Here is a 24972-nt window from a genome sequence, read left to right as displayed (position 1 = left end):
CTTTTAGTGAGTGTAGTTTGCATGTTCTCCCTGCATGCATAAACACTGAAATGTATTGCATGATCTCACAAGATGAAGAATCCTACTGTACAGATTATAGAAGAAAAAAAAAAAAAAAACGAAATGAGTGGAGGTTACATGTTCTCCTTGTGTCTGTGTATGGATGTTGGAAACCACTCTAGGAGCTCCAAAACACGGAATTTAACATCTGAACCACCAGAGGACGCTGCACTCCACTCTGTTTGTCTGCATGAAAATAAATAAAGTACAAGTTCAACCAACCTGCTGTTGAACGTGTTTTACTTTAAATTAAAACGTGACAACAAATATGTAAAGAGTCCCACAGTTTCTCAGATCTGTTACAGTGAGAAACTGGATACAAAAAAAAGATCAGTTTTTAACAGAAGAAAACAGACTTTTTCTTCCATTCTTTATCCATTCCAACAGGGCGGGGATGAAACATAATAGTGCAACAACATGCAGATGAATGATGAGTCCCAGTATTGAAATACTAAAGCATACATTATATACAATGGAAGCTTGTATTGAGCAAACATACAGGAAAAAAACACACCTTTATCCAATAGTGATTTACAAAGACAAATATTAGTGCTGATGTAATGATAAAAACTAATAATGGAATGTAAAGTTACATTATAACGATCAATAATTCGGAATGTAATGTACGAATGTGGAGGTAAACAAAAAATAAATACAAACGTTTTGAAGAAAAAAAAAACCATACATTTGTAATCATATATTGCCAAACTTATATATGTTTACAAAAAGCATAGTCAAGGGTATAGTCTTATTTAAATAAAATGATATTACTAATTATAATATTAATACAGTAAAGGAATTTAAATCTCAGTCATAGGTTTTAGTAGTTTTAGGAATAAATGTTGTGAAATCTTCTCAGTTTGAATTGTTGTGATACAACTGTTCAAAAAAGTTTGAAAAAATGACGTTTTTTTAAGAATGTAAACTAAAGAGTTTTATCAAGTAATTATTCATCTCTTTCTGTAAAACATCACTGAGAAAAAACTAAAGTGTGAACTGTATGTTAACGTGAAAGGTTATGAAAGGTTTGTTTTTCTTCTCATAATAACACTGGTTTTTCCTTCCTTCCTTTTATTTTTCCTATAATGTTATTATTATTATTATTATTATTATTATTATTATTATTATTATTATTATTATTATTATTATTATTTATTTTATTTATTTATTTATTTATTTATTTATTTTTTTTAATCTATTTTCTTTTCTGGTTGTGAGCGGATGATGACGTCAGAGGGAGGGGGGGAGTCTCGGTGTGGGTGAAGCGGTTCACGGTGAAAGATTATCTAACTTTGCTGCTTTTTCTCCGTCAGAAACGCGCACAAAGCGGATCTTTTCTCTCTCCTAATGCGGTTCTTTTCCCTCTTTTTCCTCCTTTGTGTCCAGCGCGTCTGTAGCAGCAGGTGGAGAGAAATCTGAAATCCTCCAGGTAAGAAGATCCTCTTTCACTCACATTCAGCCGTAAACACGCCTTAAATTCCCAAAACTGTGCGTTTATTATCTTTACAAGGATATCTTTCTCTGCAAAGATCAGATGTAAATGCAATCTAATAATATTCTGTGGAAACTTTAAGAAAAAAAAATAACAATATTCAGTTCAAATTGTTGTCAACATAAGCACATGAAACATCAGGTCCGTGGCCTTTCATAGCATCCATACAGCCCACAGCCTGATTTTAATAAGAAAAATGACGGAAAAACATCGATTTTTAGTTAAAACCTCTCAGATTTCAGCTCCACATGTTTGTGACTGACTACTGCAGGTAAATCAGTGCACAAAATGTTAAAAATGAAGTTATTTCTTTAAATAAAATGCTAAATGTGGCCCCAGAAATAAATGTAGTTGAACACGGCTGTTGTAGAATAATCAATCTTATCCATAATAAATGCAAACATGTAAAAATGTCATAATTCAGATAATTATGCCTGCGTTCAAATGTGAAAAGGCTCTGGTACAAAGACAGGTTTAGCTGTCAGTGTACTGGCTGAACTGGTAGTTATTTTATCTGGTGACTCTTCATGGCAGAACTAGCTCCAATCAGGGAATGATTAAAGGTTTTACAAATAATGTTTTGGTAACGTTTGGGACATTTTGAAATGGAAAAACAAGTAATTTCTGCATTATTGTGCCTTAGTTTTCACTTTTACTTATACAATAAAATACCAAATATGTAAGAAACCAACAATATTCAAGCAATAAGTGACAGATGTCGGTCAATTTAAATGTCCTAGATTTTGTGACTACTATAATTAAGGGAAATGTGTGATATTTGAAGGATTTTGTATTAAAAAACAAAAAAAATTGATTATTTTCAACTGTTTAACAATAAAATGACTGCAATCATGCGATACAAGCACCGGGAAAACTGAGCCCCTGTAAATATTGTCCAGGTTCATTTGGACAATGATTCATGTTTTTTCTATCATTTTTACTTTCTCCTGCGGGCCAAATTGGATGCTCCAAAGGGCCAGATTCGGCCTCCAGGCCTTGAGTTTGACAACAAATGGGATAAAAGATAAAGGAGCAAAGAGAAAATGCTGAATTTTTTACATTACATTCATATTTCTTTGGGTACAACCTGGTTCTCGTTGGGATTCAAACTTTACCCTCATTGATTTGTTAAACTGACGCTCAGTGTTTGTGGAGCGATACTGTCAATGATTACCATCGGAGACGTATTAGAACAACTCGGATCATTCCAGACATATTTCTCTGTAAACACCCTGATATGGTGCACACGCGTTGACTCATGCCAGTGTAATGTTTGCTCCCCTGGGTGTAGAGTAGACGTCAGTAGAGCGACGCCTTTCTCCAGTCTTTCTAAGAATCTGTGCATGTCCGATCTTCATCAGACCTTCTGTGATTGTCCGTCTTCGCAGGTGAAACCATGGCCACCAACTCCACGCCTCAGGGCTGCGGCCCTAACGTGGACTCGCTCTACTTCAACCTGTGTGACCTCGGTACTGCGTGGGGCATTGTCTTGGAGGCATTGGCGGCGGCCGGCGTCGTCTTCTCTTTTGTGCTTTTCATCGCGCTGCTGGCCAGCCTTCCCTTCATCAAAGACTCCAATCGGAAGAGCTCGGTCGCCCTTCACGCCTTCTTCCTGGTCGGCACCACCGGGTTATTCTGCCTCATCTTCGCCTTTATCGTAAAAAAGGACTTCTCCACGTGCGTGTCGCGGAGGTTCCTGTTCGGCGTGCTGTTTGGTGGATGCTTCGCGTGCCTCCTGATGCAGGCGGTAAGGTTGAACGTCCTGGCAAGGCGGGCCAGCGGGCCCCCAGCCTGGGCGTTGTGTTTGGGAGCATTGGGGCTGTGGCTCGTGGAAGTGATCATCAACACAGAGTGGCTCATCATCACTGTAGCGCGCTACCCTTTGGTGCCTGTCAATACCACGGAAATCAGCCAAGCCACGGCCACGCCCTGCAACATTGCCAATCAGGACTTTGCCATGGCACTGATCTATGTGATGACGCTGATTTTGGCCGTGCTTCTGGCCAGTCTGGCCGTCATGTGTGGGAAACACTCCCAGTGGCGGAAGTACGGCCTCTTCATCTTTTTCACAAACCTAGTGTCCGTGGGGATTTGGGTAGCGTGGATCGTCATGTACGTGTACGGCAACAGGCGCCACGGGGGGCCGACGTGGGACGACCCGACTCTGGCCATCGCCTTGTTGTGCAACGCCTGGACCTTCATCATCCTCTACACCATTCCTGAGATCTGCTGCTTGACCAGCGATGATGGGGGCCAGCAGGACTTCCCAGAGGAGCTGTACCCAAGCCGGGGAGTCGGCTACGAAACCATCCTCAAGGAGCAGACACCCAAGAACATGTACATGGAAAACAAGGCGTTCTCCATGGATGAGCCCAACCAAGGTATGCAGCTTTGAAAAGTTTCTGTTATTGTTGGTCTTCAAAGTTCTTCTACCTATGAAAGGTCTCTGTTATTGTTGGTCTTCAAGGTTCTTTTACCTTCTAAAAGTCTCTTTTGGTCTTCAAGGTTCTTCTACTTCTGAAAAGTCTTTGTTATTGAAGGTCTTCAAGGTTCTTCTACCGCTGAAAGTCTCTGTTATTGTAGGTCTTCAAGGTTCTGCTACCCCAGGAGTTGACCAGATACAAGTTCATAGATAAAAAAAAATACATTAAATAAAATACTTTAGGTCAAACATAGGAAACTGTCGGCACTCTGTCTAATGTTTTGCAGCCCCCAAAGTATGCGCACAAAATGAGTAAAAAAAAAACCCAAAATGACTGAATAATACACAAAAGGACAATAAAATACATAACATGACAAGAATGACAATAAAAACATCCAAAAGTGACCCAAAAAACATAAAATGATTCTAAAAACACCCAAGAACTCTTTGTTTTCTGTATTAATGCTTGGATTGTAGAAATCAAATTCACAAAGTAAATGAATAAATACACAAAAGCACAACAAAAAAAAATATTACGAAACATGTCCCCATAAACACATAAAAATGACAATAAAAACATACACAATTGACCAGAAATACATCAAATTTGGCTGAAATATCCAAAATGATTCCAAAAACACACAAGACCATTTGTTGTTTCCTGTATTAATGCTCTGGTTGTTGTATTAAAGTAAAATTCACAAAAGGACTACAAAAGCACCAAAATGACAATATAAACACAATGAAAGGGTGAAAATTGATATTAAATGACAACAAAAATATACAACAAAAACACATAAGATGTCACCAAAGACCCACAAATCCTTTATTGTTTCCTGTATTATTGATCTGATTGGTCATTATTCTAAGATAATCAGACAAAAGCATTTGGCTCTCCCACTTTTCTAACAAAATGTTGCTTAATCTGTGAATCAGCTGTGAATCAGCCTTAACGAACGCTCATTGAAACCGAGCTTAGGTATAAATTAATTTTCGGTGGCGCCTTTTCTCTACTTGTATCAATAACCAGCAGACGAAGATAAGGAGTCCAACCTTACATTGCAAATTTGATGGATGAATGGAGCGCTTTCAAGCATAAAAAACATCATATCAGTTGTTTGACAGTTAAAGGTACGCCTGTGTGGAAATCCAAACCCTTTGATGCCTTTTAATCTATTTAAACACGAGTCAAACCTGAGGCCTGTGCCTATATTCAGCCCTTAAGATTATTTAATCACAGTAAAAACTACAGGCAAAGCCTTCATTTTAACCTCACACACTATTGTTTAGTTACAGATCTTTGTTACTGAATGTTTTGCACCATAGTTGGTTTCAAAATATGATTTTCGAAAGGAAAAGTCATCATCTATTAATCTCAAGTTCGCAAATTTATTCATTGATTTTTATTTTTAAGATTTTAAACATCAAACTTACATGAAAAATGTTTTAAACTGACATATGAATGAATACAAATCAGTTTTTAATACCTCTCCTTTGTTTAATTAGTTTAATTATGTAATATATTAACTAAGAAATACTTGGATATTCAAATATTACATAGAATTGATCATTAATACAAGAAACGGGTCAAGCACTAAAGGGTTTTGTGCGTTTTTGTTGTCATCTTATATATTGTTCTTTCATTTTGTATGTTTTTTAATGTAGTTTTGTGTGTTTTTGTTTTCTTTTTCATATTTTTGTTTTCATTTTATATATTTTACATTCATTTTGTGTTTTTGTTGTCTTTTTGTGTATTATTCTGTCATTTTGTGTGTTTTGAAGCCAATCTGTACATTTACTTTGAGGGGGCTGCACGGAATCACACCATATGTTGCCCACGTCTGCTATAGAGTTGATGCAAACAAAGGCAAACCAATTAACACTGGGACTAAAATTCACGTCTCATGTCAAAAAATTATTAAAAATAATTTTCTAACAAGTTTTGATAAAGTTGTTTGGCCAGCATTAAATCAGTGCACTCCTCATATAGCTAGGAAAGGCAATCAAGGAGATGAGCTTCACATGTGGGGAGATTAGGGGTTGAACGATTTCATAATTTCAAAGGTCGACTTTATGTGCATACTAGTCGAGTCGACGTTGACTAGTCGATGACGTCACCAAGAGCTGAAGTCGAGCCGAGTGGCAGCCGAGTGGCAGCCGAGTGCCGGTGTTGTGCCAAAATCTGTGACCCGAAAATAATCTGTGATCGCAGGTGGCGACAGTTCCGGGTCACAGATTTTGGCACCACACCGCCAGCCCCTGGGACACGGGACATGCGATAGAAGCTAAGTAAACCCAGGAGCACTGCTGCTTCGCCTATGAGTCTACGGTAACTGTTATGCCCGGAGGCTTCCTCAGAGCGGGCGGTTAGACTTTGTTTGGGCTGTTTTTACGGTAGCTTCGGCTTCCTTTACCGAAGTCGGTGTTGTGCCAAGTCTGTGACCCGAAAAAATCTGTGACCGCTGTGGCGTAGAGAAGAAGAATGCTAAATATTTTCGTAGCTATTAAGGAGCTATTTACTCCCCCTGAAACATGACACTCCGGTGGGTGAAGTAAATGCAGACTGGAGAAGAATCACAAACATGTTTAAGGGGGAGTAAATGTCCGCCAAGAAGCCGCAAGGGTTGGAACTATCGCCACCTGCGGTCACAAATTTTTTCGGGTCACAGATTTTAACACAACAGTGGTCTTCCCTCTCTAACGAAGCCTCTGTTCTGTGCTGCTGATGTTTTCCAGATCTGCTTAATACACAGACATTTTACTGCTCCAGCTAACGTTAGCATGTATATTAGCTGTAGTATCTGCCGACCAGCTGCAGTTTGAGCACAAACCAGGAAGAAGCGAGAAATGCTTGATGGGCGAAAGTCACGTACTGCGACTAGTCGACGTGGACAGAGTCGTGAAACAACTTTATAGCTGACTAGTCTGTTCAACCCCTAGTGGAGACAGAGGGTAATCTACACAATCTCTTTGCTGCACTTACACACAGACAAGGCAGGGGGCACCAAACACAGGTAGGGACTCTTAACCCGGTCATAACCAGACAAAGAGGCAAAATAATGTTCCCCAACATTAAAAGAGCTTCACTGGGGTACAAACTCACAAAATCAATACCATATATTCTCCTGGCATTTCTTTAACATTTTCTGGTACAAGAAACATTACACACAAGCCAAGTTTCTGCAACCCTTTCCTGCTGAAAGGCTCGCTGTTTGCAGTTTGCACCAGGTGACCTCTCGCCGATTAGGTTTCCGTCCCAAAGAAACACAAGTGCAGGAGGCAAAAAAATGTCCCGAAACACTGTTTTTCACTGACGCTGACGAGGATGGAGGGTCGGGACCCATTGCATGCCCTAACGTAGGGGTTCTCAACCTCCCAGTGGTTGCGAGACACTGGGAGGGGGTCGCCAGATGCCTTCAAGAAACTAAGAATATTTTTTGAACATTTTGAGCCCATGTTGGCTTATTTTTACCCTTTTTCTGCAACCACCAAATTTGCCATATTTTTACTTTTACTTTTATTTCACTTTTTCTTGCCATATTTTTGCTCGTTTAAATGTAGCATTTTTGGTACATTACTTCTATTTCTGCCACTTTTCCATCAAATTTCATTGCCTTTTCATACACATTTTTTCCAATTTCAAGACATTTTCAGCACTTATAATAAACCATTTCCACCACTTTAAGCACCTAATGTCGCATATGTTGACCCATTATTGTCACTTTTAACCTCTTTTTTTTTTTACCATATTTTTGCCAATTCAACCACATTCACAACTTGTCACGTCCATTATTTGACATTTTAAACTAATTGTTCCAACACTGACACTTTGAACCATTTTTACCACTTTTTCTGTCCGTTTTGGACACTCAAATTGGCAACTTTTAACCAATTTCTGTGGTTTTTAAAATCCCATTTCACCACGTTTTCCACCATTTTTGGTTATTATTTCTGATTAAAACAAGGATTTACATCTTTAGTCATGACTATGTACTGAGCAAATAATAATAATAAACTTCCTGGATAACAATGTATATTATTCAGATAACACTTGAGTTTTCAGGCTGTGAACCAAAGGTTAATGTGAATGATTGAGCAGTGATGCCACACCTGTTATAGGTTCAGTGCTCAGATTATGCGAAGAGAAACTGGACGAGTCTGTGTGTGTGTGTGTGTGTGAAAAAGTTTCATGTGGACACAGTGTTTGTCACATATTTATCTGAATCATTCGTGTTAAACAGTAACCTGCTGCATCACTGACTGCTGATTCCCACCAGTGAGGTTTAGGTGTTTGCTCTGTCTCCATGGCGACGGGGGTGTGGCAACAGTTTCATCCAGCAGGGGAAATAGTTATTATCCTATGGAGACGTTGAAATGGTCTCCTCTGTGTCCGTCACAGGGTCCAAACCCGTGTCCCCATACAGCGGATACACCGGACAGCTGCGCAGCTCCGTCTACCAGCCCACTGAGCTGGCCCTCATCTCTAAATCAGTGGGAAATGTGAGTTTGTTCCCACAACAGTGTCACACAATACAAAAGATAGCAAATACAATATGGAAAGGATGAAGATAAATGAAAGAATACAACTTGTACATCCAAATTTAACCGGAAGAAGTACAAACAACCTTTAGATACCAATGCTTTTAGAAAATGAATTGAAATAAAGCTGAATTGAAGAACACAAAACCTTACTCTCAAAGTGCAGAGATTAAAGTCCACGCTTAATTAACATCCTGGTGTTTGTTAGTTTGAGAGGTTGTGCTTATTTATGAAATGCAGAAACTTAATAGTTTCCATGGGAAGAAAATAAAAGATGAACGTTTGGTAGTGTTGAGAATTAAGGCAATTAGGTTTTCTTTTAAAATCAAGGTTGAATTTACATTTTAAAAGACATATTTATGGAGAAGTGAGGTTAATGTGGTTTTATAATTTTCTTGAATTATTATTGTTTTTAAATTATTTTTATTTTAGCAATCTACAATTTCCTTTTCTAAAACATTGCTTATGTAAGTGCTTTTTGGAATTTATTTAGCCCCTGTTTCTCTGTTTTTCCCATCATTTTAAATGAATGTTATTGGTGCTTTTCATTATTTATTTTTTTTTCACATTGTTTTGTTTTGGGTATTTTTCTTTAAATCATCTCAATTTTTTTCTCGAATATTTATAATCCTTTGTTTTTTGTTTTTTTATGTAAAAAAATCTACTTTATTAAATTAATGTTTTTTACTGAATATTGTTTTGTTTTTTTTGTTTTGTTTCAGTTAAATCCATGTTGTTAATCATTCAGGTTTGTGTTTAATTAAAAGTAGGAAAACCAACTGAAATCCTATGAAATCAGTGTTGTTTGCATTGATGCTTTGATGTCAGATCTTAAACTAAAGTTTTTGTTTTCCTGCAGCAGCCTGGATCAGAGGATCAGACCATTAACATTACCATTCCCAGGGCGTCCACTGGTTCCGCTGCCCACAGTGGGAGCAGCACACCGTCCACGCACAACGGGACCGGGAACGCCATGCACACGCCCAACAATGTAAGGCCCCTCCCCCCTGATCCCCTTCGTCATCATCTCTTTGTTTTCCTGTGTGTGATGCTACTGCTGCTGTAACCATAGAAACGTCTTCCACAGGTCCTCCATCAATCAGCTCTTTGTTCCGGATGCTCCTTTTCTTCATTTTCACTTTCTCAAACCCTCGTCTTCACTTTCCTTCCTTCTCTGATTTTCTGTGATTACAGTTTTTTCTTTTTCTCCTTTATTTAGAATCAGGCCCGGAAATCTGACACAGAAATGCAGCACATGAATATTTAGTGATAATATCTCTCATTCTCACGTTACTGAATGAATGTGTAGCAAGTGCAGCAACCATAAATATATCAAGATTGGCTCATGATTTTGTTGGAAATTTCGCGCTACGTCATCATATGTAAACTGTGCAGGATTTTGGTTAATTCACCAGTTGGCAGTATTTTAAATATATATATATATATATACTATAAATATAAGAAATAAGATTATAGTAAATGTTTGTATTATTAATACTTATATATTATGATTATATTGTTATTAAAGAAAAATAATAAAGTTGAAATTAGAAAAAAAAAAAAAAGAATAAATAAAAATAACAAGTAATATAAATAAATAAATACAAAACAAATAATTAACCTGCCTGTGTTATATAGAACTTTTATGACATTTACCACAAAAGGAGCTTCATTGAATATGTCCCCTTTAAACAGGCATTTAAACTTTAAAAACAAGTTTTATTGATGGAATATTTTTCATTATCTTGGAAATAAATTCTTCATTTTTTCCCGTACCCCCTGCAATGTGCTCACGTACCCCTAGGGGTACGCGTACCCCTGGTTAAGAAACACTGCTTTAGAGCATCTAATGTGGCCCGCAGAAGAAAGTAAAGATTTTATAAAGGAAACATAACTTGTTGTGTAAATGACCAAATCATTCAGTTGTAGATATTTCAGTCTCCTTAAATTACACAAATTAAATAAAACTCCACAATATTTGCAAAGCTGACAGTTTATTCATGTATATACAAGTTTTAATCCCAAATTGTTGAAAGAACTCCCAATTTTTACAAAATTCAGCATTTTTCCTCAAAGTATTCCACAAAATTTCCCCAAAATCAATCAGAAATTGTCACAAAATGAAGGAAATTTAAGTGTAGAATAGATCCTGCAGGGACTGATATCTGTCACTTATTGCTTGGAGATTGTTGGTGACATATAGTTTATAGCAGGTTTAAACGTAGAAGTGCAAAGTAGGGCACATTAATGTTGAAAGTGCTTGTTTTGCCTCCTAAAATCCTTGGCACACTTGGGATGAAACCGCTCCGTATTTGGCCCCCAGAACTAAAATGAGTGCTTCAGGTTTTTGTCGTTGTTGGTTCCAAATGCATCTTGGGAAACTTTGAAGTATACTTCAGTGGGAACGCTCATCATCCTAATCATACTATTCGAACACAGCCATAAATATCATTGATTCTTCTTGTTATTTGATAATTCCTCCGTTGCATGTGCTTTACTCTAGTAACAGCGCCCCCACATGTGGCGCTAACGCAACTGCTTCCAAAGTTCACTGTGATCACAAAGCGAAACAAATCGACTTATGAGCTTAAGCTTCAAACGTCATGGTATTAGAAAATAAAAGCTCCTTAGAATAGAGACTTAATAATTGCGTTGAAGATGTTCATGGACTAAAAGTATTTCTTTGTGTTGCAGGGGAACGCTCTGCACAGGACTCCTCACTGGTGAAAGTCCCACGTTCACGTTTTTCCAACCATAAAAATTCGAGCTCACACCTTCCTATTTGGTAGTTGTTGACTTTATTGATGCTCAGCCATTGCTGGTGTTTGCTCTGAGAGAAACAGAAGATTTACTGCCTCTGCGACGCCGAGATGTGAATTTTAGACTCAAACATACAAAAAACCAGTGACGGACTGTGTGAAACCAGTGGGAGAAAATGCATGTTTTTCTAATGCTTGGATGCTGGATGTAGAAAATCACAGATTAGACACTTTATTTGGTACAACTAATGCTAATCAATCATCATCAACCTGTGGGGGTTTTTAAAGGCTATTTATAATTATAATCATGGATTAATCTACCATGGATTGTATTGTACGCAATAGAATTGTTCAGAAAAGTACTTTTATCGTGTGTTTTTGAATAAATGTGCACATCTTTTACATAAATGGGTCAGTCCACAAGTATGAAGTTACAACTCCAACATCAATAACTGACCTCAAATATAGAATAAATCATCAATAATTGCATCAGTTTCTTCCAAAGTAAGTAAGTGCCTATAAACAAAATGACGTAGCTACTAAAGGTGGGACGATATCGTGATATTATAACATCAAACGATGTATCGTTGAGTTGGCTATGGTTTGGTTTTATATTTCTACCTAGGCTAAGTATGTCCAGAGTTAAAGTCAAATAAAAACACGGTTCTAGTTTTTTTTTTTTAGACATTAACTGGTTTGTTGCACATTTTTCTGTAATTAATTGCGATTAATCACGTTTTTTTTACTTCACTGTTCACTTCACTGTTTATAAGTTTCGCCTAAAATTTTTGAAATGTACTTTAACAAATCGCATTATTTTGCACCATATTAATTTAATTATGTTTTTTTTTTTATTATTATTATTATTATTGATGATGTCACAAGGCCCCACTGCCTGTAAATGTTTCATTGTTTTCTATCGGAGTGAAGCATTCAGCCTGATTTTTAGATCATTTAGCTGCTTTTTTTTAGTCAAAATGACAACTTATGCTGATCAGGAAAAGTTAAAGTCCTCGATGTAAACCTCTTGTTTACTGAAAAAGGATATAAAATATTGTGACTCAAAAAAATCTTGGACCACAGGGGGCAACAGTTCCAACTCTGTGGTTCCGTAGTAGACAATGAAGCAGAGAAGAAGAGCTCATGACCTTTACTCTCCCTTAAACAGAGTGCGGCTGATGCTCTGCTGGCTGAAGTTAGCCATTAGTAAATCAGTAAACTTTCGGTTTAATCCTCAGGATTTGTGTGTCTTCAATAGTCTTTGATTAACTCTCTAACTTCTGCCACCAGAGCGTGTCAGCGCACTGTTTAAGGGAAAACCCAGATCTATACAGTATATTAAAGTGCAGGCTCACCACTTTGAGAATAAACATTTCAAAAAAATATGTTTTGAAATAGGTTCAATAAAATATTGTAATATTCACGGATGCAAATAATCACAAAATGTGTTTAACGAATTTTAAATTAATGCGTTCATTTTGACAGCACAATTTTTTTTGTCCTTTTACCTTTCCAACAATATCGTAGCGTTATCATGAAGAGCTCATTATCTTCTATTGTATCGTCCCACCCCTAGTACCTTCATTTATTTATATATAATTTGACTCTCCTACAGACTTTATCCTATTGTGATATTTTTAGTCTAAAAGCTGTTTGTCTTTCTTGTTGCTCGCGTTCTGTTGGACCTGCATCTCCACAATGTTTGTAGGAATGATAACGGCTGCGTCGAGAAGTGTATTTTGTAATAATGTATACCTAATGACGAACTAAACCCACCAAAAAACTACTTTTTTCTGCTGAAAATGAATGTTTTTGGTTTGAAGTAGTTTCTGCTATTGTTTTTCCCCCCAACTCTTGACATTTTAGTCATAGTATTTCAATTTATTTTTGTACTATTTCTTTAAAAAATACACAACTCTTTCACATCTAGGATTTCTCATATTACACCTACAGCATCTCAGCTAAAATAAGTAAAACAATAGTGGTGGTTTCTGCTGACGTGGTGAATTATTGTTACTGTTTAAAACCAAAGATTCCACGAACGGCCCAGTGTGTGAAATTTGTCACTTTCTGCTTGTTTTATGGTGCGTTATGTGAAGGAAATCAATGAAATGATGAAAATAAAATAAAAACATTTTTGTGTCAATGAACTCTTAATCGTGTTTATTGTGAACGATGAATGCTAAAATCAGGGTACGCATGTTGGGTTTTCCATAGATTTAATTTAGACTAAATATACTGTAGTTGAGGACTTGAAAGAAATGTGCAAAATAGAGGAAGAGAAATAGGAAAAAAGACAGAAAAAAAGGAAACTGAATGGAAAAATGGGAAGAAAAAGAAAAACTTCTTTCTAAATGGTATACACTATTATGTATTTAGTCTTAATCAGTTGTATTTGTCATTTTTTTTTCTATTTTCTATTTTTCTGTATTTTTCTTGTGTTTGGGGTCATTTTGTATATTTATGTTGGGGGAGCCGCACAATATTAAACCGAGGGCCGCATGTGGCCCCTGTACCACCAGTTTGCTATGACTGTTCAGCATGTATCAGCTGTGTCTGTTTTCTCTCAGGATTCTTTCACATAATCTCATGTTAGCGTTGACCTCTTTCACTATTCACAAACCTTTTGCACAAAAAGCCTAAGGAATGGTTTCATAAACACTCCAAGTTACATGAGCTCCATGTTTCTCAGGCTTTTTGAGGAATCTACTGTATACCCTAACCTGTAAGATACTGGGCCTGTGGAACATCTGACACGTGTATAATGTTATGGCTGAAGGCTACAGGTGTCCCCTACACAACACCATGTGCAACGATTTCATTTCTATAACCATTGTCACCAGCGTTCCCATTTCAACATCCGGGAATAAACAGCAAACCTGAGTTTAGGTTTGACCTCCAGATGTGGAACACAGTATTTTTAACAATAATGTGCCTAGTTTGTACTTTATGGAAGTGGATTAAGGCCAATTTTGATGGAGAGAATAATTTTTGGCAAATGAAGATTAAAGTTAAAAAGATAAGGTGAGATTAAAGTAAAAAAAAAGATAAGATTAAAGTCGAAAAAAAGAAATTAAAGTCAAATTAAAGGCCAATATGACAACAAACAGCAGATTGTGGCCGTCTATCAATGAATGCGTCCAATCAGGGTCGTCAAACTCATTTTAATTCGAGGACCGAATATGGACCAGTTTGACCTTAAATGGGCCACAGATTTTTTTATGGGAAAAAGAGCAAATTCAACATTAATACGCCCTGGTTTGCACTTCCACGTATAATTCATATACAATTCGATGAAGAATGTGTGTATATCAGTCCCTGCAGGATCTTCTCTTAAATTTCCCTGATTTTTCAAATTTGAGGAGATTTTGTGGAATAATTTCAGGAAAATTTGCATGATTTTGGAAAAGAAATTGAGAGTTTTTTCAACTGAGCTCTGCAAATATTGTGGATTTTAATAGAACTTTTGTTTTTGGAGGGTCTGAGAAGCTGATTTAGCTACAACTGAATTAGCAACAAAATGTCTCATGTTTTCTTTCTCAAACAGGCCAAATTTGATGCTTTAAAGGCCCAGATTTAGCCCCCAGACCTTGAGTTTGACATGTGTGTTAAACTATACTTCAAAGTTGGGATGAATAACAAAAAGATGATTTCTCTTTTAGCTCATAAACACACCATTGTAATCTGGACTTTGAAGATGGATTGCCAAAAACTTAATCTGTTCTAAAAGAAAAAAAAACAGTGAAGTTTGGAAGAGGTGGAGCATTCAGTCCTGTAGAACAGGGGTTCTTAACCTTAGGGCCAGGACCCCATTTTGGGTCGTGAGACACTGGGAGGGGACAATAAACTAGGAATTTGAGCCCAATTTTGCTTATTTTTACAATTTTTCTGCAACTACTCGAAACTTGACATATTTTAACCAGTTTTCATCACTTTTTCTCCCCATATTTTTGCTCCTTTTAATGCATTTTTGCTACATTTCTCCCATTTCTGCCACTTCTCCATCAAATTTCAATGCCCTTTTTCGACATTTTCAGCACTTATAAACCCTTTCCACCATTTTTCCACCTAATGTCACATATGTTGACCCATTATTGTCACTTTTAACCTCTTTTCACCATTTTTCATACTTATTTTTGCCAATTTAACCACATTCACAATTTGTAATGCCCATTATATGCCAGTTTAAACTAGTTGTTCCTACTTTTTAAATTACATCACCCATGTCTGTGTTCAACCACTTCAGGTACACAACTTATCACAATATTGTATTTTGAGGTTTTGATTTTTGTTTTTCTCGAAAATTTGACTTTAATCTTGACATTTTGACTTTATTCTTGATTTTACCTAAATTATTTTCTCTGGCCCTAATCTGCTTCCATAAAGTACAAACTCGGGCACATTATTTATAATAATAATATGCTATAGTTTGTACTTCTATGTGTCAAAAATGAATAATTCACTGAATTGGTGATAAAGAGAAGAATTTGGAACCACCTGATTTGATGAAAACCAGCAGGACCAGAACAAACGTCTCGTGCTAAACCCGATCAGGAGTGGAAAGATTATTCACTTGGTACTAATTAGTGTCTGCTCCCTGTTGATAACACACTGGTTTCCATGACGACGAGCAGCATCGACCACACGATCGTAAACAAACCGCATTTGATTCATCAACAATAAGAGAAGATGGTGAAGCACAGATTTATGTTGATGACGTCTCTCTGGCTGTTCCAACGCTGACGTCTGTTGACTCAGCGTGAAAGTGTGTGTCACTGATACACTTACAACACAGCACTCATTGGTAGAGTAGATAACCAGTGCAAACAAGCTCTTTCTCTCACTGTTTACCTCCCTGACTGATCGGTTTAGTACAGCTGCAACAAAGGGTCAACAAAGCATGTTTATAGGAACAATTAAAAGTCCAACAAATAACTCTGAGCTGCCATTTTTTATACTAGTGAGTGCAGTGCCCATAGGAAGTATGTCTTGCTATAGAAAAGTGGGAGGTTAAGTCGCTTTTTCATGGATGGTTTACATGGGAGCTCTAATTCCTATTTCATTCAGAATAAAAGTTAAATCCTCTTTAAACTGACCTTGTAAACACCTAATTCCTAATGCATTTTTAATTCTGAATCAAACATACACACACACACACATGCGTGGACAGCGCCTCCGTCCGAGACAGGCTGCCCCGGCCGGACACCGTCCGCCCTCTGCCCCGCTGCCCACAGAGTGATTGGCTCTGGTGCTCCCACAGGCTACCTTGTCCGCTCCCGGTAAACCATTTTATGAAATAATTTATTAACGGTATCATTGTAGTCTAAACAAATCAGATGTCGCACACCCTTGAACCAAGCAGTAGCCATGTTGGAAGTCTCAGCTCTGTCTGAACCACAGAGATATTTGAGCCACACACACAGACAGGCAGAGATTCATTGCTTTATAGATAAGATGAAAACATTCTTTTTGCAATATTAAAAGTCTTGGATCTTGTTGGTGACGTATAGTGATCAGCACTTGTGCCTCACAGTGAGGAGGTTCATTTATAATAATGACCAATCTATGCATTAATACAGCAAAGAACAAAGGATTTGTGTGTGTTTGGAGTCATTTGGTGTGTTTTTGTTGTTGTTTTGTGTATTTTCCTGTCATTTTGGATCATTTTCTTGCTGTTTTGTGTTTTTTTTTTTTTTTTTATCATTTTGTGTATTTTTCTGCCATGTTGTGTATTTTTCTGGCATTAAGTGTATGTTTCTGTCATTTTGAGTAAATTTGTTGTGGTTGTGTATGTTTTTGGAGACATTTTGTGTATTTTTGTATGTTTTTAAAGTTTTATTTTGCCTTTTTTCTCTGTCATTTTGTGTAATTGTCTGCCAGGTTGTGTATTTTTTAGTCATTTTGGCTAATTTTGTTGTTTGTGTATTTTTGGAATCGTTTTGTGTATTTTTCTGCCATGCTACGTATTTTTCTTTCATTAAGTCATGTATATTTTTTTTGGTTATTTTAGTGTCACATTTAGTTGTTTTTATAATACTTTTGATAAGGTTTTTGATTTCATTTTCTGTCATTTAGTATGTTTTTAGGTTCATTTTGTGCATTTATTGCTTATATGTGCTCGACACCGTCTGATACACATTGACAGTCTCTACCAGGTTCACGTGGACGTCTGTTGGGTCAAAAATAATCCTTCATTACTCATTAACAGCCAAAGTTTGGGCCCGAGCACCACTGCAACACAAGGGGGGGATTCTTTTCCTGACCTTCATGTGACCTTGGCTGCAAACTGAGGAATCATTGACCAGCAGGTTTGACCTGAGTGGAGTGGTATGTCACGTTCATAGCTGCTGTCAAGCTTCTCAGATGTATGTTTTACTGTAGCTTCCCCCTGACATCGCTATATGGCTCTGGTTGTTGTGCGAGTCAAATTAAACACTTCCTGTGACGATGCTTTGTTTACGTCGCAGCAGGAGCAGCAGCAGTTCATCCCCACAGGAAACAGCAACAGAGGATGGACTTTTGGTTGTTTAAAATGTTTAAAAACCAAATTATGCCTAATAAAAAGTTAGGAAAACTGCAAAATGAGACAAAAATATGTCCTTAAACATGCACCAAAGTAAATAAACAAAAGCATAAATAAATGTACTATAAGTTGAGAGGAAAAACAGTTTGATTTTATTTTTTGTGATTTATTGAAGGATGTCTCTGAAAGACTGGAGGTGCGTGGTGGTCCTAGCAACTTTAGGGCCGTCCGACCCACTGCCTGAAAGAGTGAACAGTGTTTCTTTGTGCTTTCAGTACAAAGCGTGTGCTGTGACTGCAGGAGAACATTGATGAAATACACCTGAGTGATGACAAACTCCTCCCAGCTGCTTTAGCTCTCAGCACATCCTCACAGAGATGCTGAGTCATCAGAACATGCTCGACCAAATTTTGAGACTTTAGAGACAATATATTTTATCAGATAAAGACATAGTGTTGCCCTCGGATCAATACATCAAAGATCATTTGGTGATCTTTCCACTCTAAACACTCTTATTGACATTGTCAGAAACGTTTGGTACATTGCATTGTGGGACGTGGAGTCCTCTAGAAGTATTTTTACTCATTCTTTCTGTGATTTCTTGTGTTTGCACCCAAAATCTATGCCAAAAAGACTCCTTAACACATTTCTGGTGTTGTTTTGTGGTCATCTTGTGTATTTTTGTTATCATTTTATTTCTGTTTTGGTATTTTTTTGTTGTTTTGAGGATTATTTTAACTTGTGATCATTATGATTGGTGAAGAGTCACATCAGAGGCGGGGCTTTAACTGTGTTTACATTAATTAATCTGAGCCATTTGTTTGGTCACAACACTGTAAATGCACACATTTAATCAGACACCAGTCGCTAGATTACATGATGACTAGTCAAACCATGACAGCAACGGGTATGAGCGCAAAGTTGTGTGTGTGTGTGTTTTTTTTGCTCTAAATCATTCAGCAGAAGGACAAGGAGACATTTCTAACAATCCTTGCATATTTGTTCAATAATGACAAAACTATTTGCTCTCAAGGTTTTTTTTTTTGTATAGTTTAGTCTAAATTGTTTGTTGTTACATGGGTTGTGTGAAGGGAATTGCTTAGCACTGCTGTGTATATGACAAACTTATTGATTCTTAAATTTGAATAGAATTACTTTTAATAGTTGTCGTATTACTATGCAGGAAAGAACAAAGGGGTTGTGTTTGTTTGGATTCATTTAGTTTATTTTTCTTTCATTTTGTGTATTTTTGACATTTAAAAAACATATATATATATATAGTGTATTTTTTTCATTTTGTGTATTTTTGTGATTTTGTTTATTTTTACTTTCATTTTGTGTATTTTCAGTTGTTTTGATGATCCCGTGTGTCAGATCCCACCGTTCATTCAGCACACACACACACACACACACACACGCACACATCATGAGCTGATCGACTCAGTTGTAGGACAAAAACAACACAAACAACACATTATCATCTTCCAAAGTGTGATTTCTTTTTCACAGAAGTCTTTCCTCATCCTCACAGCGCCTCAGGGAATTCCCACAGCCCTTGAGGGAGCTCTCCGACTGCACCGTAGGTCATGTGAAACTTCTCTAAAAGAACCAAGCCGGATCTAAAATAATCTGCCTGAGTCTGCAGCAGCTGCAAGAAAGGAAGGACTTTACTTTCTCTGCATGCACTACACCCAGATTCTCACAAACATCACAGTCCATTCTTTTTTTTTCCTAAAGTAGTGGTTCTCAAAGTTTTCAACCTGCAACCCCCAAAATAAAGGTTCCAGAGAGCGGGGACCATCTATAAGGGGAATAAAGGGGAGAGATTTTTGGGGTCCATCCATAAAGTCAGCTAAATGATGGTCCATTGTTCTATGAATCTGTAATAACCACATTTATTTATTTATCTGAATAATATCCACTGTTATCCACAAGGTTTATTATTATTTGTGCCATAGTATATAGTCATCTTAAAAATGTAAATCCTTGTTTTAATCAGAAATAAAAATGGATTGAAATTAACCAAAAATGGTGGAAAAGGTGGTGAAATGGGATTTTCAATTGGTTAAAAGTTACAAATTAGAGTGGGCAAAAACAGACAGAAAAAGTATTGAAATGGGTTCAAAGTTTCAATATTGTAACACAAATGATGGGCATGACAAATGGTGAATGTGGTTAAATTGGCAAAAATAAAAAAAAAATTCAAAAGAGGCATTAAATATGGTGAAAGGTTTAAAGTGACAAAAATGGGTCAACATATGTGACATTGGGTGAAAAAGTGGTAGAAATGGTTTATAAGTGCCAAAAATATCTTGAAAGTGGAAAGAATGTGCAGAAAAGGGATTGAAATTTGATGAAGTGTCAGAAATGGGAGTAATGTAGCAAAAATACATTAAAAGGAGCAAAAATATGGCAAAAAAAAAAAGGTTGAGACCCCCTGCTGTAAAGGGCCGAATTTGGCCCCTGGGCCTTGAGTTTGACACACATGTTATAGTGTGTAATGTGAAACCAATCTGTGCTCCCTTTGTATCCTTTTAAACTCAGGTTAAATGGGTAACGTCAGACACACCCTGATACACAAAAACTCTGTCTTTGTTCTAATAAAACCATCTGCACACATGAGCTCATTAAACAAACTGTGTGTTCATGTTTACTCCCTTTGCTCTCTTATTTGTTGGCAGTTTGTCCTGCTGTTCACAACACAAACAGCATTTAGATCCGGTTTAGGTGTGTGTAAGTGTGTGTGTGCATGTGTGGGTGTATGTGTGTGAGTGGTGAGTGCCCTGTCCTCAGAGACCAGAGGAGGTTTATAACATGCACCAACACACAGCTGGTATCTCATGCCAGGCTGAGCAGGTGCTGGTGTTTCCATGGACGAGGTCTGCAAACATTGCTGTCTGCAGGGATTTGAACACTGCACACACAAGCACGCACGCACAGGCACAAGCTATCATGCATCAGAGAGCCTCAGCCACTCAGAGAGTTCATAAAAGAGCTCTGCTTTAGTTTTGTATTTTTCACTTCTGATCACATTTGCAGTTTGAATGTGACTCCATCTTTACATCAAGTGTGAGAAAAACACATTTCACCTCTCACAGGCGGAGTCAAACTATTCTCAACAGGGGTGGAATGGAATGATGAACACATGCTGTGTTGTAAATGTCCCACTAACGTACTGTACACTAGTACACACTCAAGGAAAACTGTCTACTATATGCTATTAGTATGATTACCCTTAGCAAAAAGTAGTTTTTTCAAGTGTACTACAAGTATACTTATTTTTACTCAAACTGAAGCAGTATACTTGAAGTGTGCTTTTTATATACTATATTTTATATACTTAAGAAAAGTATAGTGAAGTATACTTTGCTTATACTAAAAAGTATAAATAATAGTCTAAGACTAAGTACATTAATACTTAGACTTACACTTGTACTTTAACACTAAAGCTTATACTGTACTTGTACTGCAAGTATACTTATTTTGTACTAAAACTGAGGCAGTATGCTTGAAAGTGTACTTCTGTAAACTTAAAATGACCTTATTAAGTATACTTTAATAAACTAAAATGTGGACTAGAAGTATATACTTAGTACACTAGTAGTACATAGATGAGTGTACTTGTTGTATATTTGAAAGTGTACTTTTGTAAACTTAAAATTACCTTATAAAGTATACTTAAAGTATACTTTCATAAACTTGAAATGTTCCAATTTAGTCCAAAAAAGTGATAAACTAGTGAACTTTCTAGTACGCTACAAGTACATGGTCCATTATATACTTGCTATACTTATACTCAAGCAAACTTAATAAAAATGAACTCCAAGTATACTACTTTTTGCTAAGGGTAGGATGATGAGCGTTCCCACTGAAGTATACTTCAAAGTTTCCACAGTCAAGTGGGTTAGCATAGTATAGCGTACACATGAATAAACTCAGCGTCTGTGTTGTAAATGTCATACTAACATACTACTCATACTAATTCTGACGTCAAAATGAGTATGGAGCGCGTTCACATTAGATAGTCTGAAAAGATTAAGTACTTGAGAAATACCCAGATGTAGGGTTTAAACGCTGAACAAGTTCCCGCGCATCATTCCGTGGCCTTTGGCTTTTTTTAAAGACTTGACAAATACTTAATTTTTGATGTGAAGTCTTAATATTTTCTAATTAAACCACAGAAGCTTTGATCTAAGAGATGAATCCTCAACCTCAGCACCAAACGATGAGCAAACGTAAGCATGTGTTCAGTGAGTTCAGAGCAATTATCAGAGCTGTGCTGAAAGCTGAGCTGAAGGGGAAAAAAAGGGAACAACTTACCAACATATAAACAGAACACACAACAAGACATTTACGGCGTGAAATGTAATCAACACAATCTGTTTTTGATTTTTGCATTGATTGATGACCGATCCAAGCATTAATACATTATTTTTTGGTGTATTTTTTTTTCACAGTCTTCAATAAAAAGTGAAAATATCCATTTATGGTCATCTTTATGAAAGCTCTCAGTTGGTTTCTTAAACTGCAATGTGTAGTATGATCTGTTTGTGTCAAATTAACTTCTTGAATCATAATTTTGTGGGTGATTTGTTTGAAAGGCCTCACAAAATGTAAATATTTTGGCTTTTGCTTGTTTCGTTCTAAAGAAAGGGAGAATTACTCTTATTACTAATTATTGTATGGATTTATTTTGTTTATTTTGTGGTACAGGCGAACACCGTGAAAGTGTGACGTTTAATCGTGTTTCATTGTTGTTTTTGTGTGTAAAACACTGGCCTCTAGTGGTAAATAATAAAAATGCAGATAATTTTTTGTCCCGCCCCCAACATATCTTACGCAATCCCATTGGTTTGTGGTCAGAAATGCCGCAATTCAATTGGTTGGTTATTTTTGCGTCAGCCAATCATCGTCGTTGTTTAGCACCGTTCAGAGGTTGGAGGTGAAAGTATGGGAATAGCTCGTAAAGCAGCTGAAATTGTGTGTTTGTTTTTTTTTGTCACACTTGGTATTGAAATATTAGTTTCGAGATGATGGATTTTATTTGTACATAAAACACCAAGCCTGTGCCTTCAAAGATGTTTTGTTTGAGTGTTAACGTGCTGAGGTCGTCGGTATCTTTACAGAAGGTTAGTGGCTAAGCTAACGGCTACATTGTTTACACTGCTTTATCGCCAATGTTCGCCTATTGTGACCATAAATGTTTTCACAAATGAGGTCATAGTCAACGATTAAACCATTTAATAACGTTAGCAGTGTAGCCAACAGCCTAATACAGTGGTTCTCAACCTTTCATTTTATGAATCTGTGATAACCACATTTATTTATTTATTTATTTATCTGAATAATATCCACTGTTCTCCAGGAAGTTTATTATTATTTGCACCATAGTATATATTTATAGTTATCTTAAAAATGTAAATCCTTGTTTTAATAAGAAATAAAATGGGCTAAAAGCAACCAAAAAGAGTATATATAAAAATAAAAAAAAGTGATGAAAAAGTGGTTTTTAAAATGGGATTTCAAAAACCACATAAAGTGGTTCAAAGTTGCAAATTAGAGTGGGTGAAAACGGACAGTAAAAGTAGTTAAGAAAATAGGGTTCAAAGTGTCAATATTGGCTTAAAAGTGGCAGGAAAAAAAGTAGGAACAATTAGTTTAAACTGGCAAATAATGGCCATGACAAATCGTGAATGTAGTTAAATTGGCAAAAAAAAAAAAAGTATGAAATATGGTGAAAAAAAGGTTAAAAGTGACAATAATGGGTCAACAAATGCGACATTAAGTGGGGGAAAGGGTTTTCACGTGCTGAAAATGTCTTGAAAGTGGCAGAAATGGGAGTAATGTAGCAAAAATGCATTAAAAGGAGCAAAAATGTGGCAAGAAAAAGTGCTGAAAATGCGTTAAAATATGGCAAGTTTGGTGTAGTTGTAGAAAAAGATGAAAAATAAGCAAAAATGGGATCAAATTTGTTAAAAAAAATATTCTTAGTTTCTTGAAGGCATCTGACCCCCTAGAATCCTCCTTTTTTCAAAGAATCTTTCCACCAATGGTTGTTTTATGCTTATTTTTGGTCGACATTTAAAAAAATATTAAACACTGACTAATAAGTATTTTTATCCTTTTTCCAGTTCTGCATCTTGTCTCTGTTACGCTCCCATCCTCCCCCGAGTGGCTTCCACATCTCCTGCCTCCCTCTGCGGCGGTCATCGGATGCAGATCCGCATCCGTCTCCCGAGGGTCCCACGCACTCCTCTGATTGGTCGCCCGATCAGGGCCCGCCCCCTGCGCCCACGCACTGCTGCATGAGCGGCTGTCACAACTGCGTGTGGATCGAACACGCCGAGCAGCTGTTGAAATACTACCAGGACGGAGGCGAACGTGCTGCGGCCGCCATCGAGGAAAACGTCCTGGACGAGAACCTGAAAACATACCTGAAGATGGAAATTCGACTCCTGAAGAAGACTTGATTCTTCCCGGTCGTTAGTGGTTTTATTCAAGCACTTTATACTTGTGGTTTTGACACTTTCACCCTGATATTTATTATTATTTCCTGCATCAGGAGCAACTGGAAATACAAATCTTACGTTTCACAGAGTCCATCCAAACTGTAACGGATTGAACAAAATGGAAAGTCAATCATCCATTATTTAAATGGGCTTCTGAAAGGAGCTGGAAAACTATGTGACTATAAAGAAATATATTAATAAGTGTTCTCGCACAGCCCAATGAAGTGTATTTATTCTGTATTTATTGTGTTTCCTCAACTATTTCTAAGAGTTGAAATAAATCATTTCTTCTTTTGAAACTTGTTTAGTTTGGTTATTAAACTTTAACTCACCAGTTGTAAATTAATGATTCACTGGTCCACAAATGGGGACATTCTGCTATTGCAGCAGAAATAAATATTTAGAAATAAGAGAAAAGGAAACACGGGGTAAAAAATTCAGGAAAGTGACATAAATAGGTGACAAAAACACACAAAATAAAATAAAAACACACAAAATGGAAACACGAATAAATACAAAGATATGTTTTTTTTTTTTTTTTTTTTAAACTAAACAAATTCAATTTTATTTAAATGACTCCCCCAAAACACAGAAAATAACAGAAAAATACACTAAATTTAAATTAGAATAAATACAAAAATCTATGATGGCCATGTGACCCTCAGATC

General features: G+C 36.8%; 2 protein-coding genes across 5 annotated transcripts; both read left to right on the top strand.

Annotated features, from left to right (window-relative positions):
• Positions 1-1308: 1308 nt before the first annotated feature.
• On the top strand, positions 1309-18167 carry gprc5c (G protein-coupled receptor, class C, group 5, member C). Of its 4 annotated transcripts, none has more exons than XM_028476339.1 (5): positions 1309-1489; positions 2941-3933; positions 8374-8474; positions 9373-9504; positions 18071-18167. In XM_028476339.1, exons 2-5 carry the CDS (start codon positions 2949-2951, stop codon positions 18104-18106), a joined length of 1254 nt encoding a protein of 417 aa, XP_028332140.1. In that variant the 5' UTR covers positions 1309-1489; positions 2941-2948; the 3' UTR covers positions 18107-18167. The 4 variants fall into 4 exon arrangements, with proteins under 4 accessions (XP_028332140.1, XP_028332141.1, XP_028332139.1 ...); XM_028476340.1 differs by lacking the exon at positions 18071-18167 and adding an exon at positions 11208-12090; XM_028476338.1 differs by lacking the exon at positions 18071-18167 and adding an exon at positions 9601-9739 and having other exon boundaries at positions 9376-9504.
• Positions 18168-22728: 4561 nt separating this feature from the next.
• On the top strand, positions 22729-24603 carry oxld1 (oxidoreductase-like domain containing 1). Its single transcript, XM_028476364.1, has 2 exons — positions 22729-22924; positions 23927-24603. Exons 1-2 carry the CDS (start codon positions 22874-22876, stop codon positions 24263-24265), a joined length of 390 nt encoding a protein of 129 aa, XP_028332165.1. The 5' UTR covers positions 22729-22873; the 3' UTR covers positions 24266-24603.
• The last annotated feature ends 369 nt before the right edge of the window (positions 24604-24972 follow it).

This window comes from Gouania willdenowi, chromosome 19 (assembly GCF_900634775.1).
Source record: "Gouania willdenowi chromosome 19, fGouWil2.1, whole genome shotgun sequence".
In the NCBI taxonomy this organism is placed as follows: domain Eukaryota; kingdom Metazoa; phylum Chordata; class Actinopteri; order Blenniiformes; family Gobiesocidae; genus Gouania; species Gouania willdenowi.
This window is presented reverse-complemented; position numbering and strand designations above follow the sequence as displayed.

Excerpts from the sequence above, each read along its gene's own strand:
- gprc5c (XM_028476337.1), top strand. The coding sequence starts at position 2,949 with ATGGCCACCAACTCCACGCCTCAGGGCTGCGGCCCTAACGTGGACTCG. Across the intron at positions 3,934-8,373 it reads CATGGATGAGCCCAACCAAG|GGTCCAAACCCGTGTCCCCA; the intron begins GTATGCAGCTTT and ends TGTCCGTCACAG. Across the intron at positions 8,475-9,372 it reads TCTCTAAATCAGTGGGAAAT|CAGCCTGGATCAGAGGATCA; the intron begins GTGAGTTTGTTC and ends GTTTTCCTGCAG.
- oxld1 (XM_028476364.1), top strand. The coding sequence starts at position 22,874 with ATGTTTTGTTTGAGTGTTAACGTGCTGAGGTCGTCGGTATCTTTACAG. Across the intron at positions 22,925-23,926 it reads CGTCGGTATCTTTACAGAAG|TTCTGCATCTTGTCTCTGTT; the intron begins GTTAGTGGCTAA and ends TCCTTTTTCCAG.